At 49.9% G+C, this 20,251-nt stretch overlaps 1 protein-coding gene across 1 annotated transcript in view; it reads right to left on the reverse strand.

The window, feature by feature from the left end:
• Positions 1-3,495: 3,495 nt before the first annotated feature.
• Positions 3,496-20,251, reverse strand: part of IGSF21 (immunoglobin superfamily member 21) — a 272,866-nt gene continuing 256,110 nt past the window's right edge. The window contains exons 5-10 of the mRNA XM_034956717.3: positions 19,540-19,655; positions 16,233-16,707; positions 5,635-5,720; positions 5,038-5,230; positions 4,599-4,637; positions 3,496-3,723 (exon numbers count right to left, since the gene is read on the reverse strand). Coding sequence (XP_034812608.3) covers positions 3,653-3,723; positions 4,599-4,637; positions 5,038-5,230; positions 5,635-5,720; positions 16,233-16,707; positions 19,540-19,655 — 980 coding nt within the window. The 3' untranslated portion in view covers positions 3,496-3,652. The remainder of the gene's footprint in view (positions 3,724-4,598; positions 4,638-5,037; positions 5,231-5,634; positions 5,721-16,232; positions 16,708-19,539; positions 19,656-20,251) is intronic.

Below are 20,251 nucleotides of genomic sequence, written 5' to 3' on the forward strand. Positions count from 1 at the left end.
AGTGTGAGGATACAGCAGTGCACAATACAGACCTGGTCCCTGTGCTCATGGGGCTGACGTTCTGGCTCAAGGTAGGGAAAGACTGCCAATAAATAAACAAGTAAGTAGAAAAACCATAGGGTAATAATGCACGCCTTGCAGAGAATTAAATCGAGGGTGGCACCATGGAGAGGGGTGTGGTGGTCGGGTAGGTCTCTCTGAGGCAGTGGGAGTTAAGCTGCCATCCAATTGCATGGAGGAGCCAGCCCTGCAAAGGAGAAGAGAATTCCAGGTGGAAGGAACAAGTAGAACAAAGTCCTCAAGCAGGAGCAGACTTGAAGAATTCAGTGAATGGAAAGATGAGTGTGAATGAAGCAACAGGAGAGAGGGAGTGGGGATGAGACACGTTAGAGGGTCAGGCAGAGCAGAGCACATCCAGTCGACCTGTAAAGGGCTCAGATTTGTTTTCTGTGTGATGGGAAGCCAGGGTTCTGAGAAGGAGGTCGCTGTGGCATGACAGATTTAAAATGATTCCACTGGCTGCTATGTGGGGGACTGGACTGGGGACTGGGGAGGAAATCTGAAGACCAGATTGGAGGCTGAGGTGGTTTTCCAGGCAAGAGGAAGCTTTGTCTAGGTTGGCAGTGGGGAAAAAGAAAAGTGGGTAAATTCTGGATGAGTTTTGAGAGGAAAGCCAACAAGCTATTGGGTTGGATGTGGAAGAATGAAAGAAAGAGATGAATGAAAGATAACAGTGAAATGTTTGACCAAAGCAACTGGGTTGATGGTACTATTTCTAGAGAAGGGGAATGCTAGGGAAGGAGCATGTTTTGGGAGGGAAAGCCAAAAATTGGGTTTTGGCCACATGAATTTGGAAATGCATATTTGATGTCCAGTGAGGTAGGGGAACCATATTATGAAGTTGGACATCTGAGTCTGGAATTCCAAGGAAAAGTTAGGGAGTCAGAAATTTGAAAGTCAATGTGGAAATTGATTGAAATGGTCATTCACGACCCGACTTGACCAGGGCCAAATGGGCTATGATGACCACAAGGAGATAGAGCCAATGCTTAATTCTCAGCTTGGTGTGTCTGGCACCTGGAGTTTTTGTAGGGATGTCCCTGATTCTTTAAGACATTTGCACTGTCTGAGAGAGAGGCACAGATGACTCAGTGATGTCTCTGCTGGTTGGAAAGGGAGGAGAAGCACAGGGCATTCATGCAGCAGAAGTGATGAGAGCCATTTCTGGTGATGGAGCCTCCTCCCAGTCCTCCCTCCTCTGGCCACTCTGGCCTGGGCAGAATTCATTAATTTCCATGGGATGAAATAAATGAATGAATAATTTCCATTCATTTCATTTCATGGAAATGAATCATTAAATGGGTCCCACCTTCTCTGTGGCAGATGCAATGCTCTGGGGTCATCATTCTATTTCCTTCTCCAGGGTACACAGGAAAACTGCATTTCCCAGCCTCCTTTGCAGTCAGATTGGGCCATGTGACTACTCCTGGACAATGGGTTATGGACAGGGGTGATTTATGTTCTATTAGGCCTGGGCCTTAATCACATCCTGTGTGATCGTATTAGTTTCCTAACTGCTGCTGTAACAAATTGCCACAAACCTAAGTTTAAAAGAATATGGCAAATTTATTCTCTTAGTTTTGGAGTCAGAAGTCTGAAATGAGTCTCATGGGGCTAAACATGTTGGCAGGGCCAGTTCCTTCTGGAAACTCCAGGGGGAGAATCTGTTTTCTTGCCCCATTTGGCTTCTAGAGCCTGCCTGAATTCCTTGGCTTGTGGCCCCTTCCTTGCGTGACTCCTATCTCTTGCTTCTGCCATCACATCTCCTTCTACTGCCTTTCACCTTCTTGCCTCCCTCTTATAAGGACATTGTGATTACATTGAACCCACCTGGATAATCCAGGCTGATGTTTGCATCTGAAGATGCTTAACTTGATCACATCAGCAAAATCCCTTTTGCCATGGAAGGTAACGTATTTACATGTTCTAGGGATTAGGATATGGACATCTTTGGTGAGAGGGCATTATTCTGCCTACCACAGTGATACTCCAGCCTTCTCTTCTCCTCCCCTGGGGATTTTGGAAGCCACGTATTCCAGGTGATGTAGCTACAAGATGGAACAGGCCTGCTTAACCTACTTGGGCTTCTCATGAGCCCAAAATAAATCTTTATTTTTGGCTTAGGCTGTTCTTGCATTGCTATAAAGAAATTCCTGAGACTGGGTAATTTATAAAGAAAAGAGGTTTAATTATCTCATGGTTCTGCAGTCTGTATAGGAAGCATGCTGCCAGCATCTGCTCAGCTTCTGGGGAGGACTCAGGGAGCTTTTACTTGTGGCAAGAAGGAAAGCAGGAGCAGTCACATCACATGGCAAAAGCAGGAGCAAGAGAGAGAGTCAGTTGGGAGTGGGGAGGTGCTACACACTTTTAAACAACCAGATCTCATGAGAACTCACTCACTCATCACCAAAGAGATGGCACTAAGCCATTCATGAGGGATCTGCCCGCATGATCCTAACACCGCCCACCAGGCCACACTTCCAACACTGGGGATTACATTTCACTATGAGATATCGTGGGGACACAGGTCCAAACCACATCAACTGTGTTAAGGCAGTAAGACTCTGGGCTCAATATGTTACTGCAGTAGGACCTACCCTATCCAGACTGCTTACAATCTTCCATGGGCTCTTCTTGGTGAATCCCAAGTCTTGACCATGGCTCAGAGAGGCCAAACCCACCCCTCTCCAAAGACTCTCGGCCCTTCTCTCTGAGTTAATAGCTGAATGGCGTGATGAATTTGTAATGGTTGAGTAGAAAGTTCTGAGAAACCTGTACCACTGACATACATGTGACCTTGACTGATGTCAGCCTTGGCCATGTGACTTGCTTTGGCTAAAGGAGTGTTCATGGACATGACACAGGCAGAGGCCTTAAACATACTTGAATGGTTTGAGTTTCTTCTTGAGCTTTGGTGGTCTACCATAAGAGGATCAAATGTCAGGTAGTCACTTCTTTAGTGTGGGCCCCAGACAAACACCCATGGAGCAAACCAACCCATGGAGGAGGCCTGAACCCAACCCATAGCTTGGAGTCCAGCCCAACTGACCTGCTGCCTGAAGCAGAACTGCCCAGCTGAGCCCAGATTAGATCAGCTGAACCACTTTAGCTGAACATGAACATAGTTACAAGTGCTTGTTGTTGCATGCCACTGAGGTTTGGGTTGGTTTGTTATGCAGCATTATTGTATCAATAGCTGACTATTATACTTAGCCCTGAGGAATTTGGATTTCTCATCTCTGGCCACATTCCACGCCTGGATGCTAGGACTTGAGTGAGATAGTGAGCTCCATGTCCACTGTTCATTTGGGAAGAGCATGCCTTCCATTTCCCTTGCCATTCCCCTCTCAGTGCCTGTCCCAATGCTGAATGCCAGGAGGAGGGGCCCAGTTGCTGCTACTGAACAGATAAAGAATGCAGAGCCACAAACCGAGGTGGGGAAAATTGTTCTGTTTGTTTTAATTAAACCCACTGAAGAAGCCAAGACACAGATGGAAAGAGACTAAGAACAAGACTGGAAATAGTTTAGAAAAGAAATGAAAACCGGTCGCGGAGATGTCAGTGCCTGATGGAGTGGCCGGGGCGGGTGCCTTCACGTCAGCTCCAGAATCACTGTCAGGGCGAGCACCAAAGTGAGCCGGGCGCCAGTGGGGCCAATGGAACCTGTGCCAGGAATCAGGGAAAGGGTCAGAGCCTGCAGACCCAACCCCGTACCTGTGCCAGGAGGCAGGGAAAGGGTCAGAGCCTGCAGACCCAACCCCCTTCCAGAACAGCAGAGCCTCCAGGTCCCCAGCAAAGACGCTGGATTTCAGCATCAGGACAAACTGGGTTCGAAGCCCAGCTCTGCCACCTGGCCACCTAACTGTCCATGATCTCCTCCCCTACCACTAGGTTTGCTGGGCTGCGGTCAGATTTCCTAGAGGCCATGAGGATGGTGCAGTGAGGACCAAGAGTGGGAGCCTCCATTGTGAACTGTGAGATTGGCTCCATGTAGGGAGGGGGTGTGGCAGGCCTGGGAGCAGCGTCTGGGCCCCTTGGGGTGGTGCTCAGGCTAGAGCAGGTTGGGGGATGCCCAGGGAGGACAGTATAAAGGGCCTGCACTGAGACATCCGTTGATGCTCCCAACCACCCTACGGAGTGGTCTGGAGTCTCAGAACGCAGCCCCATGGTCGAGGCTGGACACACCCTTTTGAGGTCAGGGCAGCCAAGCTCTGAGCTAAGAAAGCTAGAGATGCCATGGACAGTGAGATCGAGCTCTGAGCTAAGAGGGCCAGAGATGCCATGGATGGTGAGATGGGGCAGAGTTGGCCCTGGAAATCTCAGCTGGCTGCTTTGGCAGGCTGAGTCCCTTTTTATTGCCTCAGTACCCACCTCTGCCCACTTTGGACCCTGACTCTGCCCTACTAGAGGGCAATGACCTGCCTGAGGTGTCAGGGAGTGGCAAGGGTGTGCATATGGGAAGTTTGGGGGACCAGAGCTTTCTGGCACCTCAAAAGCCATTCCCTTTTAAGCAAAATATCCTGAGGGTAGAGACTTACCATTAGAGTCCTCCGTTCCTCTTGGGATATTTGGGTTTTCTGTTGGAAAGAAACAGAAAGAGAACCAAAGGGTGGATGGCATTCAGAGCTCAGGGAAGGAATGGCCCTTTACCCAGCACCTGCTGTGAGGTATCACACGCACTGTCTCAGCGCAGCCACACAACCTTCAGGGGAGCTGGATAGTATCAGCCCCATTTTGCAGATGGAGAAAGTGAGAGAGGTTAAGCAGTTTGCCGAAGGTTCTTTCTGAGTCCGAAGCTGATTTATAGTTGTAACCACCGAGCGACCCTGCCTCCCAGTGGGGCACCCTCTCAGGGCAAATTTGGGGGATTTAGGCCCAAAATTTTGGGCCCCTACTGCTTCTTCCTCCTGGGGAAACCTCCCAGCCAGGACCCGCCCCTGTGGTTGTTCTCCCAGTCCCCAGTTGAGCGCGCCATACCAAACACGATGAGCCGGGTGTGTGTGTCGGTGGAGCCCAGTGGGTTCTGGGCGGTGCAGCGATACATGGAGCCATTGAGCTCGGTGGGAACCCGCTCCAGCACCAGCTCCTTCCCGTCAAACTCAGCGCTGCCGTCCAGGAGGCGGCTCCCAACCCGCGTCCACGTGAACATGGGCTCCGGGAAGACTTCGTTCTGTTGGCCAGATCAGGGGAGAGGTGGGTCGCAGGAGGGCCCATTCTGCCAGAGCAGCAAGGGGTCAGGGGCTGCCTGGCCAGGGCTGGCACAGCATTCTCATCCGACGGGTTAGGAGTGGCTGCCCTGAACTCCAGGAGGAGGAGGAGTCCGGGACTTAAGAGAATGTCTCATTGAAGAGCTAGGTTTACTCTGAGTTCTAGAAGGTGTGAAACATGCATGCACCTCTTTGCCATTCCTCATGGGAGCCGATTCTCCCAATTACACATTGGGAAACTGAAACCCACTGGATGTGGCTGGGGATCGAAGGAAGAGTGTTAGAGAGGACTGCCAGGAATGCTGGTGCTGGGTCGGTGCTTCTACCACCTCCCACCACCCTCCCAGATGCTCAGAGAGAGGCTGACCTGAAACCCATGGACCAGAATCCTCACTGTGTCCCCTACCCGGGCTCTGCTGGGCGTCATCACAATTTTGGGTCCTTTGGGGGCAACTGTAGGGAAAGAAAGGCCAGGTCAGAGAGAGTAAGGAAAGGAGGGACAGGGTACATGGAAGAGAAAGTTCTAGTCTAGCAATCAACATCCTTGGGATCAGCTGCTTCTGTGAGAAGCTCAGTGTGCTCATTCGTTCATTCACTCATTCACAGCTGCATTCATTCAGACATATTCCCTAAGCCCATGCAATGAATCAGATGCTCTCTAGGACCTGGGGAGTCAAGGGTGTATACAGGACACAATTCCTGCCCTTGGGGGGTTCACACATCAGTGGGGAAGAAAGACAAACAACAGACAAGTACGAGCCAGTGCTACTAGGCTGCTGAGGGGGAGCAGCCTGCACCAGCAGCCAGACTTGAGGTACCCCCAACTCCCACCCACGCTACCCCCTTGGGAGGTGCGTTTCTGGTGTCATCAGCCCCACTGTCCAGTTGAGTTAACTGGGCCTCAGAGGGTCATGAAGTGATTTGCCAAAGGTCACACCTTGAGAAGAGCCAAGATCAAGGTGCGGGTCTCCTACTCCTGAGTCAGTGCTCTTTCTAACAGGTTAATCTTCCCAGTGGGATTTTTCTAGAACCTCTGGGTAGGGGTGGACATGGTGTGGGAAGAAAGACCACCTCCTTCCTTGTGCACAGCCTCCCTGCCTCTCTTCCTCACTTTCTTGTATCACCTCTTATTCAGTCCCTTTATATCTCTGAGCTTGAAAGCCAAGATGCCCAAAGGCATGGCTATCCTCTGAACGACGCCTGAGAATATCAGGGATGGAGGAACCACTCGGGATCATTGGGTCTGTTCCCTTCATTTCAGCTGAGAAACAGAGCTCCACGGATAATGTAGAGGCTTATCCAAGGTCACTCACAGAGCCAGTTAACCATGTTTCCTGACCTTTTCACCAGCACTCTTTTCCCCAGATTCATTCATTCACTCACTCACTCACTCAACAGTAATTATGGAGCCAGCCATTTGGAGCAGAGCTGAGGATATGGTGGTGAACAAGACCCAGTGCCTGCTGACATGGAGCTCCCACTTCAGCAGGGGTGAGAGTTCATAAGCAAACAAACACATACGTAAAACAGGATGAGAGTGACAGCGCTCCTTGCAGATCACTAGACCAAGGGAGGGGGCTCAGAATTGGTGGGTGAAATCCTCAGATAGTGGTCAGGGTGCCTCTTCCAATGAGGTGACATTTAAGCTGAGCTGTGAAGCTCACGAGGCATATTCCAGGCACAGGGAACAGCCAGGGCATGGGACAGAGGCAGGTCAGGGAGGGAAGGGGGTTGGGAGACAGATCCCATTGAGTTTCCAGGGCCGGAGGAAGGGGTGAGGGTTTTGTTTGGTACTCTATGCTTTGTGCTACTCTGTGTAAACATCTTCTAAGGGTGGAAAAGTTTTGTCCTGAGGCCCTGGGGCTGCCCTGGGATTACCCCCACCTTTCCTTGCTGGACCCCGGAACTCTCTTTCTGACACAAAGCTCTTAGAACGGAAATCAGAGCAGTTGGCAGATGTGGGTGGTCTCCCAGGCACTGCCAATTTCATTCTCTGAGAATGAAATCAAAGGACTATTAATTAAACCATAAGCAAGACATCTGAAATGCCACATGGGTCTAGGGAAGCATCCGTGGGAAGAGCAGGGCTTGCACCAAGGAGAGGGAATTGCTGGGAAGGGAAGGGCTGGTTCTACAGCTGCCAGTCGTGTGGAAGGGCTACTGGCCTGGGATACCTGCGAGCTGAGTTCTAATCTGTTCTTTGAGCCCTTGGATGAGTGGCTCCCCTTCGCATTCCCAAGTGCACCATGGGAACAATGATACCCCTTGCCTAACACGCGGGGCCGTTAGGAACATCAGGCAGTGGCAGGTTTGATGGCTAACATTTGTTTAGCGAGTCCTAAGAGCCAGGACCTACATGAAGTGCCATATGCATAATCTCATTTAGCCTTCCAGCCTTTGAGATTGTCGCCATAAGGAAATGAAGGCTCAGGGAGCCCAAGTAAGTTTCTGGGTTTTAAAATGAACCCTCAAGTGCTGTAGACATCGTTTTGCAGATGGGAAACCAGGCCTAGGGCAGTCTGCCCCTGGGTAATCTTGGGGGCTCTTTACGTTCTTCAGGTGCTGCTGGGGCGGCATTGCTGGCTGCAGCCAGGAGAGGGCGCTGAAGGGCATCCCGGTCCTGGAGAAGGCTAGAGCCCTGGAGGGCAGGGGCAGACACCTTTCCCTTCTAGGTTAGATTCCTCACTGCCCTGCTTTCTAAAGGGCTTGCCTTACTCCTTCAGGCCTGGGCCTGGGCCTGCTGGTTCTAAGGGAAGAAGGAACCAACTTTTCTCAGGTGTCAAACATGCGCTAGACTCCATTTTAGGCATTTTAGGACAGTCACACCATTCTGGTACTTACGAGGCAGGTTATCACGAAACCCATTGTGCAGGTCATAGAACTGGCCCTCCAGGGGGGCAGTGGCTTGTCCAAGGTCATGCTATAGGAAGTACCAGTAACAAGACGTGATGGCACATAGGGCTTCAGAGGGAGTCTCAGAGCCCAAGGGTGGAGGTGGGGCAGAGATGGGTGCCTTCTTCCACCCAGGGCACCCCAGCTCCTGGGCTCCTGTGTGCATCTGATCCTGAGGGGCACAGAGGGTGGGCAGAAGAGGGGTCTGGTCCTCCCTCGCTGCTTTCAAGCTCTATCCTGGCAGCTGCCACTAGACAAGTGCGTTTGCAGCAGATGGTCCCTGACTCCCTCTTTTACTGCTGTGTTGAGATGTTGCTTCTGGAAGCCAAGCCAGCTGCTGTCAGCCTCCTCACTCCTTCCACCCTCAGGCTCCTGACACTCCGAGCCTGGCCCATTAGCAGCTCCAGACAATCAAAACCTGGCCCCACTTGCCTGCTTCTAGACCACAATGGCTGAGAGTGCCCGAAAGGAATGCTCTTAGTCTCCGGACTTTCCTGCCTCTCAAGCCCTGGACGTAGAGAAAGAGCAGGAGTCCAGAGACCCAGGATTGACACCTAGCCCTCTACTTTCTGGCTGCATGACTTGGATGAGTCATTTCAACTTGTTGGGCTTCAGTTTTCTAACTTGTAAATGGGGAGAATAGGCTACCACCCTGCTTGAGGAAATACTCTGAAAATGACAATGGAGGAGGGAGATAAGACTGCAATGTGAAATGTAAAGTGATGTCTATCTGCTCAGGGAATGAAAAAGATCCTGGACATATAAGTTGCCTTCCTTACCTGTCCTGAGCATCCTGATGCAAGGATAGTACTGTGGAATCTCAAGGAAAAGATCCTCTAGGTTTCCCCTAGGAATTCTGGATGCTTTCTAAGACAATCACTCACCCATTCACCCACTCATCCATCCATCCATCCATCCATCCATCCATCCATCCATCCAAATATCCATCCATCCAAACATCCATCTATTCATCCATCCCTCCAAACATCTATCCAAACATCCATTCATCCATCCATCCAAACATTCATCCATCTAAACACTCATCCATCCATCCCTCCATCCACCCATCCAAACATCCATCCATCTAAACACTCATCCATCCATCCCTCCATCCACCCACTCATCCATCCATCCATCCATCCATCCATCCATCCATCTATCCATCCATCCAAACATCCACCCATTCATCCATCCCTCCAAACATCCATCCAAATATCCATCCATCCATCAAAACATCCATCCATCCATCCATCCATCCATCCTTCCATCCATCCAAGCATTCATTTTATTCATTCATCTATTCAAACATCCAACAATCCATCCACATGCCTACCCATAAACCTACCAATTTGCTTACCCATCCATTTCTTCATTTGCTCTATCCATCTAATTCTTTATTGTACACCTAATTTGTGGTGGTCACTATTCCCGGTCACTGTTGGGGATACTATGATGAATAATAACAGTAGCTTATATTTCCTGAATATTTCCTCTGCCTGTCACTATAAGCACTTTGTATGCACTGCCTTACTTAATCTTCTCAACAACCTAGAAAAGCATTAATTAATTAACTATTAAACAGTTGTTTATTAAGAACTATGTTGGGGTTGTTCTGAGCCCTGTACTCTGTGAACTAGGCGGATAAAGAAGACCCTGCCCATGTGCCATTTAAATTCTAGTGGGTGATGGGAATGCCCAGAGTTTGATTGAAGTGGTGGTTACACCAGCATTCACATTTATTAAAATCTGTCAAATTGTGCACTGAAGGACCTGCATTTCCCAATATGTAAAATTTATCACAGTTAAAAAATATATGAAGAATGAATTGTTCAAGCCAGTTCACCTGACTGCCATTACATCTAAAACCAAATCTCAATTCCTACCTTGTGGGCGATTCAGACAATAAGCAAATATAGAATATACTTGTAGGTGGAAATGAGTTATGTAAGAAAACAAAGCAAGAGAAGGGGTGGAAGGAACCAGGAGGAAGAGGCTGCTTTAGATAGAGTGTTCAAGGAAGGACCCCCTGAGTAGAGGACTCGAGCAGAGGCCTCCTTCCAGTCAATTTCCATTCTTCATAGGCCAACACTGTTCCCATTTCTATCAATGGATATTTATTTTTTGTTCTAGAATTTCAAATAAATGGACTCACACAGTGAGTACTCTGTCATCTGGCTTCTTTTGATCAACATTTTTTTTTTTTTGAAATGGAGTCTTACTCTATTGCCTAGGCTGGAGTGCAGTGGCGCACTCTCAGCTCACTGCAACCTCCACCTCCCAGGTTCAAGGGATTCTCCTGCCTCAGCCTCCCAAGTAGTTGGGCCTACAGGCATGAGCTACCATACCCAGCTAATTTTTGTATTTTCAGTAGAGCCGAGGTTTCACCATGTTGGCCAGGCTGGTCTCAAACTCCCGGCCTCAAGTGATCCACCTGCCTCGGCCTCCCAAAGTTCTGAGATTGCAAGTGTAAGCCACCATGCCCAGCCTGATCAACATGTTTTTGAGCTCCATCCATGCTAATGCAGGTATCATGAGTTCATTCATTTGTATTGATAAAAAGTATTTTGTTATATGAATATACTACAAATACGTTTATTCATTTTTCTAATTATGGACATTTAGATTATTTACAGTTCTGTTGTTTTTGCTGTTGCCATGAATAAAGGTGCTGTGGACATATGTTTTCATTTCTCTTGGGTAAATACCTAGGAGTGAAATCGTTGGGTCATAAGAGCAGAAATATTTTTATCTTTGTAAGAAACTGCCAGTTTTTCAAAGTAGTAGTACCATTTTATTCTCCAGTCAGCAAAGCATGAGAATTCTGATTGTTCTACCTTCTTGTCAACATCTGGTATTGTCAGTTTTTAAAATTTTAGCCAGTCTAATAGATGGGAAATGGTATCTCATGGAGGTTGGAATCTTCATTTCTCTAATAACTAATAATGTAGTGTATGTTTTTACATGTTTATTAGCCATTTGTATATTTTCTTTTTTAAAAAATTGGGTAGTCTTTCATTATTGATTTGTCATAGTTCTTTATATATTCTGGTTACAAATGCTTTGTCAGATATATGTATTGAGAGTATTTTCTCTCATTCTATAGTTTGCTTTTCTTTTTTCTCAAGGATATCTTTGTAAGAGCAGAAGATTTAATTTTTGATTAAGTCCAATTTACCAAATTTCAATTTATCATTTAGTTTTTATTTAGTTTTTATTTTGTGACCACTTTAAGAAACCTTTGTTACACCAATATCACAAAGGCTATGTTTTGTTCTAGAGGCTTCACGATGCTGACTTTTACTTTTAAATCTATGATTCATTTCAAATTAATTTTTGTGTGTGTGCGAGGCAGGGGTCCAGGTTTAATTTTTCCTTATGCCTATTCGTTTGTTTCAGGGTCATTTTTTAGGAGAACTTCTCCTTCCTGATTGAACCGCCTTGGGGGTCTTTGGCAAAAATCAATGAACTCTGTGTATGTGGGTCTATTTCTGGACTCTATCCTGTTTTGTCAATCATCTATTTGTCTACCGCAGGAAGGTTTTGGGCGGGTGTCATGATCTGATTTATATTTTAAGTAGATCAATCTGGGTGGAAAATAGGATAGGGTGAAAGTAGAAGCAGAATGACCAGTTTGAAGGCTACTCTAATAACCCAGGCTTGAACTGATGGTGCTTAGGTTGGGTATTTGGAGAGGAGACCGTGAGGAGTGGCAGATTTGGGATATATTCTGAAGTTGAGCTGCCAGGGCTTAATGATGGTTTGCATGTGGGATAGGAGGAAAGACTGCAAAAGGTGAGGGGTCTGCAAGGCTTCTGGTTTGATCAATGGGAAGGACATGGTTGCCATTTAGTGAGATGGGTGCCAGGACGCTCAGACATCTGTGGTCCAGATTACAAGAAAGGTACAAATCTGGTGAGACAAGAACTCAGAAGAGGCACAAACAGCTCAAAGGGTTGGGGGAGGGTCAGAGAAGTCTTCCTGGAGGGGTGGCATTTCAGCTGGGGAGGGCATCCCTGCAAGGGAAGAGGAGGAGCGAAGGCTCATTGCAGGGAGACACGCCCCACCCTCGTTGGCCTGATCTTCAAAATCCTTGTTGAATGATTGGATTTTGTGCTCTGAGGTCATCTAATCCGTCCCACTGTCTCACCCAGAGTGCAGGGTGCCCTGATGGTGCAAGGTGCATACACTCACGACTCTTTGGCTCATGGCACATTCCACTGGTCATATCCCCTGGCTCAGTGACGCCTCACCACAGCCCTGACAGGTGGGCTGTAGAGCACAGTGGTTAAGAATGTGAGCTCTGGGGCCAGACAGCCTTGGCTGGCTGACCTAAGAAAGGTTACTCTAAACCTGAGTCCCTCACCTCTCAGATGGGAATAATATGATAGCAACTCTCAGTGGCCTCACAGGTTCACTGCAGGTTTAAAGGAGACCTGGTGAGGAAAGCATCTTGCAGAGAGCCTGGCTCTGAGTAGGTGCTCAAAACATTTGTGCAGTTACTATTCTCCCCCTTCATCAGGTCAGAAAACAGAGATGTTAAGAAGTCTGAATTCTCACTCAGCAGTCGAGGGAGGCTAGGAAGTCAGCCCAGGTGTCTCTTTACTCACCCACCCAATTAGGGCCCTTCATCTTGGTGGCCCTGCTGTGTCCCCCATGCCCCAAATCCCCCGGTGTGTGCAGACTTGCCTGTCCAGGCCCACTGCTTATGAGTGGGCCCTTCTTTCCCTTGCTCTGATGATGAGGAGTGGGGGTGCCCACAGAGGCGGCTGCAGTTAAGGGAGGGCCTGGGATCTAGGACAGAGCAGGCAAGTGCTTTAATGTGGTTTGGGGTGCTGTTGATAGGGGTCATACAGGCCAGCAGAGGCACACCCCCTCCCATCACTAGAAGATGTCAGCTACAAGCTCACTTTTCACCAGCTGCCTTGAAGTCTGTATCTGGCCTTTCATCTTTCTCCTGCTTATTCTTGGTGGGGTGGGGCAAGGGTGCCACCCCGCTGGAAGCCAGAGCTTCCACAAGAGGGGCAGGAGGGGGCTTTCATAAATGAAGCAACCAGGTGAAGGGTGGAGGCTGCTCTGTTGGGGGAGGAAGAGGCCATGGAAGGATGGAGGGTCCAGAGAGAGGAGTGAAGGACTGGCAAGGTAGGAGGACCAAGAGAGGGGTCGGAGCAGGCTCTGGGTTGAGAAGATCCCAGCACTTAGTACAGGGCCTGGCCTTAAGTGATGCTTGTAATATCTTTTGTCCCCCCCCACTTTTTTTTTTTTGAGATGAAGTCTCACTCTGTCACCTAGGCTGGAGTGCAGTGGTGCAATCTTGGCTCACTGCAGCCTCTGCCTCCTGGGTTCAAGTGATTCTCCTGTCTCAGCCTCCTGAGTAGCTGGGATTATAGGCACACACCACCAAGCCCAGCTAATTTTTGTATATATTTTTTTTTAGTAGAGATGGGGTTTCACCACGTTAGTCAGGCTAGTCTTGAACTCCTGACCTCATGATCCACCCGCCTTGGCCTCTCAAAGTGTTAGGATTATAGGCGTGAGACACTGTGCCTGGCCCTGCTTGTGATATCTTTATGGAATGATGAACAAAGAGTACCCAGGAAGTGGGCACCTGTGACAGAGGGACGCCATGAGGAGGCAGAGTGAGAGGCTTAGAGCAGACTCTGGAGCCTTTGAATTCTCCCCCACTCATCTTGGGCAACTTAACCTCCCTGAGCCTCAGCTTCCTCCTCTGTGACATGGGATAATAATGGTGCCTGTCTCACTGGGTTAATATAAGAGAAGCCACAGTCTGTGGCATATAGTAGGTGCTCACTAAATGTTAGCCTTTATTGTTAGTTTCTGTATGGGCAGGTGGCCTGTGAAAATCAAAGGGCTGCTGGGTGCGGTGGCTCACGCCTGTAACCCCAGCACTTTGGAGGCCGAGGCAGGTGGATCACCTGAGGTTGGGAGTTTGAGACCAGCCTGGCCGATATGGTGAAACCCCACCTCTATTAAAAAAAAAAAATTAGCAGGATGTGGTGGAAGGCACCTGTAATCCCAGCTACTTGAGAGACTGAGGCAGCAGAATCTCTTGAACCTGGGATGCTGAGGTTGCAGTGAGCCAAGATCACCCACTGCACTCCAGCCTGGGTGCGACAGAGCTAGACTCTGTCAAAAGAAAAAAAAAAAGAGAGAGAGAGAGAAAATCAAAGGGCCATTGTAATGGGTCTTCAGGGAACCAGTCCCATAACCAGTCAAGACACCACATCCTGGGGCTGGTGAGTTCAGTGGTTGGCATGGTAGTGAGTGAAGAAGGCACCAATAAACTTGGCTTGAAATTTCAACGCTGCTACGTACAAAGTTAATGACTTGGCAAAGGACTCTACCAACTTGAGCCTCAGTGTTGCTCATATGCAAAATGGGACTACACAGCCAACTTTTGCTTGTGAGGATTGGATGAGAATCCTTGCAGATGTTCCTGGCACATAGTACATACTATCCGTACAAGAAATCCTTTTCTTTGGTATTTGATACTGAGGAGGTGTTGGGTTTTCTGATGGTCCAGCTGAAACAGAAGCTCTCTAGAACACCTGACACAAGCTGCAGTCCTAATTCTTGTCAGTTACTGCTCTCAGTCCTTGGTCATGAGTGGCCTGGGTTAGAGGCTGTGGACTGCTCCAGGCAGCCCCTGAACACTACAGGAGTTTTGGAGTATGAGCCCAGGCATCTCGGGCTCAGGGAGGAGCTGCTGGGGGCTGCAAATCAAGGTTCAAAGGACATAGGGCAAAGGACAAGCACAGGTCATCGTGCCCATCCCCTGCCCTCGCCCACCCAGTCCATACAAACAACTGGAGATGAGTCTTGTATATTTTCAGCAGCGAAGATTCCACATCTCCCCTTTCCCTGCCCTGAGTCAGTGGGGAGGACCAGTATAAGGGGAAGGGAGTGAGTTACCAGGGAACCGCTTTGGGGATCCCTGGGTTGGTGCTCTGTGGGGAGAGGAGCAGATCATGGACAGGGATTGGATTCTTGGGCTGAGATGGCTCTGGGCAGCCAGTGTCCTCTTTGCCTGCCTCCCACATACCACAGATGACAGGGTTTTCATTGTACTTAAAAGTGTAAGCCGGAGTGATATCCTTCCATGTCCTATGTGTTCCTGACCCCAACCTGGCAAAAATTCCTATGACTTTCAGAATTCCCGAACCTGATCCAGCAAGCCTGCAACCTCCCAGGTTTGCAACCCTTATGCAGCAACTGTCCTCTGAGCTCACTGGGCTCATATGCAATCCAGAAAATCTCCCTGTCACCTCCCATGTTCCCACCTATGTTGTAGAAAACTCCCCTGAGCATGCCATGACCTCAAGGTTCCTCCCCTTGACCCGACAAATGTCCCCTGATCTCCTGTGCTCCTGAGGCTGACTCGAAAAATCTTGACCTCCCCTGGTCTTCACGCTGACCTTCTATGCTTCTGACTTGACTCAGCAACCCTTCCTGAAGAAACCCGACTCTTGTGTATACTTTATTTACCCAGCAAACGTCCTGGTTCCACTTTTGACCTAGAAAACCTCCCCTGTTTTTAACACCAATCCGGCATATTTCTCTGACTTTCCATCTTTTTTATCTGGGCTGTGCAAACTCCCTGACCTCTCATGTTGCTGACCCAGCCCAGTGACTCCCTTGCTTTTCCCCAACCTTTCATGTTCCTGACCCAACCCAGCAAATCTCCTCAATCTCTTGTTTCTGACCCTTCCAGAAGACCTCCCAGACCTCCCATGTTCCTGATCTAATCCAGGAACTCCTCTGACCTCCCCTGATCTCCTGTGTCCCTGACCCTATCCAGCAAACTCTTCTGACCTCTCATGTTCTTGGCTCAACCCAGCAAACTACCTTGGCCTGTGGGTACCTCCCATCTTCTCCAGTCCAGCTCAGCAAACCTCCCTAACAACCTGACTCTACCATTTGTGCTCATCCTGACTCCAGTTTGCTCCATCTCCTCCGCCTCTCCATGGCTGTCCTCAGCCCAGGAACACTATTCCAAGGCTCTCCCCACACCCAGGTCTGCAAGGGCTCTACAGAAGGGCCCCCACCAAGTCTTACCCAGCGTGACCTCTGCCTGCATGGGCATTGACAGAGCTGGGTGCTTGACCTCGCAGCTGAAGAGGGCCTCGTTGTCGATCTGTGGGTTGAGGGTCCAGGTGAGCAGGGCACGTACTTCCACAGTGCCGTCACTGCTCGGGGTGCGGCTGTGGCGCAGGAAGTAGGTGGGCTCGGCGCTGTGGACCCAGCGGGGGAACTCACGGCTCACGACCGTCTCTGGTATGTTCTCTGTGGTTGGCTGGAGGAGGATGTTGGGATCTGGGGTCAGGCCACGGGAGGGGCGCTCCGTGTAGGGTCGCCCACCCCGGTTCTCGGCGTCCAGGAGGGACAGTGACTTCTGCATCTTGGTGTCATCCAGGTCACGATGCAGAAGGCTGCGGAAGGGCCTGCTGTCCTGTAGGGGGCCGGAGCTCGCAGCTGGTGGCTCTGACAGGGGCACTGCGTCGATTGGTTCCCCATCTCGTTTGAAATAAACCTGCCATTGTAAGGAGGGTGTGGGAAAATGATTTTGTGCTACTAACTTCAACCTCCCAGTGGGTTCTCCGATGAACTGGGCACAGGATGCCAGTTCTTCCAGAGCGTAGTAGTCTAGACAGTAGCCCTCACCCCACTCTTTTCCCTTCAACACCCCCAAGAACTATGAGCCAGTGTGGTACAATGGGAACACATGCAGGCCCTTGGGGCAGAGGCTTAGCCCAATCCCATCATTTACCAACTGATGAGGTTTTTTGAGCCTCAGTTTCTTCACTTGTCAAGAGAAGAATAAGACACCTGCTTCATGGGGCTGTTGGGTGCATCAGTGGAACCACGTGGGAAATGGGGACTTTGGCCTACACCATGGCAACCACCTGGGGTCCAAGGGTGTGGTCCATGCCCACTCAGGGAGGGCCTGGGGATGAGGGAAAAATGGAAGGCACCGGGGATTAAGTGAGACGTTGGGAGAGGATGAGGGAAGAAAGAATCTCCGTGCATGTGCGTTTTGGAGATGGAAGGCAGAAAACAGGTGCATGTGTGGGAGGAAGCTAGGTGTGGGGATGAGGTGAGAGCAAACATCTCCTCACTTTCTCTGCTAATGGGGAACTCAAGTTTTGTGAGGCGGCATTTAATTTAATTTGCTGTCTTTTTATTTTGGTACATGTGCCCAGAGTCCTGAGGGGATTGGATGTATTTTTAATAAATCTGATAAATAAATCGATAGGGGGGCGGGAGAGGGAAGAGTGGGATGCAGCTCTCTGGGACACAGGTGGGGGAGCAGAAGGAAAGTGTGTGGAGGGAGGGACTGCAGGGGGGTGAAGGAGGTGGGAGGGGATGGGGTAATGAAATGTAGGATTTTTGTCGGAGTTTGTAATGCCAACAAAGAATCTCTTCTGCACATGATAGCCTGCGTTGGTTTTTTTCCCCCCATTTATTTTCTTCTTTCCTTTTTTCTTTTTGAAAAGTGCTTTAAATGCAGGTTTGTAATTTATATCAAAGAATTACTTTAAAGTTCTGATGTCTCAGGCAAACATAAGATGCCTGGGATTTGGGGAGATGAGGTTCTTTTGCATGTCTATATCTGAATATTTTATTGCCGTGTCGCAAATGTTGGGGCAGGCAGACAGGCTGGGTAGGAGGGGTCTTCCTGCAGCCCCTGGGCTGTGAAAAGCCTTTCTTTGTGCCTTTCAGGAAAGGACTTTTTCTCTGTGAGAAAAAAACAGCTTTCCTGATTTTAGGGAGACTGGACCTGTCTATGGCCTCCAAAGGGGAAAATCTGGGGTCATGTCCTGCTTTCAGCAACTGGCTTTGAAGCTACCTTTTTGGGTCCACTTCCTAGGGACTGAGGCTTGTCTCTGTTCCCCTGCCCACCACCCCACCTGTGTCTCTGTGCCCCTGCCCAGTGCCCCACCTGTGTCTCTACTCCTCTGCCCACAATCCCACCTGTGCCTCTGCACCTCTACCCACCGCCTCACCTGTGTCTCTACTCCCCTGCCCACTGACTCACCTATGTCTCTGTGCCCTTGCCCGCTGTCCCACCTGTGTCTCTGCATCCCTGCCCACTGCCTCACCTGTATCTCTGCATCCCTGTGACCCTGCCCGCTGCCCCACCTGTGTCTCTGTGCACCTGCTTACTGCCCTGTCCTGGACCTCTACAGACCCATTTACCAGCCTGCCCCAGGTCCCAAGGCAGGGCTGGCCTAGATTCCCAAGGCCGCACAATTGGACCATGCCTGGGAGACAATTGGGTCTGGAATGAGGGGAACCATTTGGCTCCTGTCTTGAACTGTAATCCTATGTACCCATTGCTCTAGCTCCACACCTTGCTAAATCCTAGTACTGTGCGAAACTCACAGGATCAAGACCCAAAGTATTATAAAATGTCAAAATTGAAAGGGTATGTAGCCCAAACTTTCTCCAAATGGGTTTCATGGAAGCCTACGGGTTCTAAAGAGGTGCTTCAGGTGCAATGAGAGTGACTTGGCCTCTCTTCACTTTTAAATGTCATATATATGAGGCTTCCCTGTATATCATTTAGACCAAAAGGGTCCTGGTGCTACTAAAAAAGCTGAAAAACAAATATTGTCCAGCCCCCTAAACTTCCTTGCAGAAACAGAGGGAGAAGTGGGGAGGGGGCATTTCCTGCTCATGGTTGTTCAGTGAGTACAGCAGGGCCAGGACCCCAGCTCTCTGGACGCTGCACCTCCTGCCCCACCCCCTTCAAGAGGTCATAAAAAATCTCGTGAACTGCACTGACAAATATCAAAGAAACTACGTTGGGTCTAATAAGTTGGTCAAAAAGGAATTTCCTCTCTCTTCCCTCCCTTTCTCCCTTCCTTCTCGCCCTTCCATCCTGTCCCTCCTTTCAGATGGGCTTCCTGCTGATCATGTGGGCTCCTGGGAATGCCAGTGAACCTGGAGCTTGAGACACGGACTTGAGACCCAGCTCTGTCAGGAGTGCCATGGTGACTTGGGACAAGCCCCTTTTCCTCTCGGGGCCCCCTTTCATTTGTCTCCGTGGGACTCAATAACTGGGGTCAGGCATGCTGGGTCTTGGGTTCCCCGAAAGGCTGCTCCTGCTGTGAAGTTCTAGGACTTTGTCTCCAGGAGGAGTGGGGGTTCTCAGCATGGGGAGACGGGTAGCAACAGGGGCACATGGATGCCTGGGCCAGTCCAATGGGTAAACGGGATCAGACCAAGGCAGATGGGGACAGAGTCAGCCCTGGCCAACCACTCCCTTTCCAGGCACAGTGGAGACACCTGCAGCTGGACCAGCCCCAAAGCAGGGTGGTCCAGCAGATAGGAAGGAGCTGGGCACTCCAGGGGTACTCACCATGGGTGCTGGTTTTCCTCCAGACACGATGCAGACCAGCGTGAAGTTCTGGGCTTGGTAGCGGCTGAAGGGGGCTGGTGTGTCAGCAGCCACCACTTCAATGGAGGTGGGAGGAGCTGCCCCAAAAGGAAGCACAGGAAGACAAGGGCTCAACTGGGAGATTCAGGAAGAGTTCACTGATGACCTAAGATGGGCCACGTCCATGCTGGGTGCCGGGGTGGGGGAGGGCAGGTGTTGCCAAACTCCAGGGGGTGCCATTGGCATCCACTACAGTGAGGAAGATGTCCTTGCTGGGAATATAGACAAGAGCCCTCCCCTCCTGGAGCTTACAGTTTAGTGTAGAAGACACACAGGAATCAAGAGATGGCACAGATCAAAGTGTGAAGTGCATCAGATCCCTGGAGGCATCAGTGTGTTGAGGGGACTCTGCCCGAGCCTGGGAGTTCTGGGCAGATGCTGCTGAAGCAGCCACATTGCTGCCGTGATCTGAGGTCACAAGAGTGGGTGGGAGACAGCGTGGCACGTAGAAGGAGCTTTGAGTTTTAACACCTTGAGTTTTAACAAGCCCTGAGATTCCCAGCCTCTCAAGTAGCTGGGACCACAGGTGTGTGCCACCATGCCTGGATTATTTTTGTGCCAGAGCCCGGCAGTAGTTTGGCCAGGAGAGAGCGGGGCAGGCCAGGGGGACTGTGGTGCCCAGCGGGGCTGGGCA

Source organism: Pan paniscus, chromosome 1 (assembly GCF_029289425.2).
Source record: "Pan paniscus chromosome 1, NHGRI_mPanPan1-v2.0_pri, whole genome shotgun sequence".
Lineage (NCBI taxonomy): Eukaryota > Metazoa > Chordata > Mammalia > Primates > Hominidae > Pan > Pan paniscus.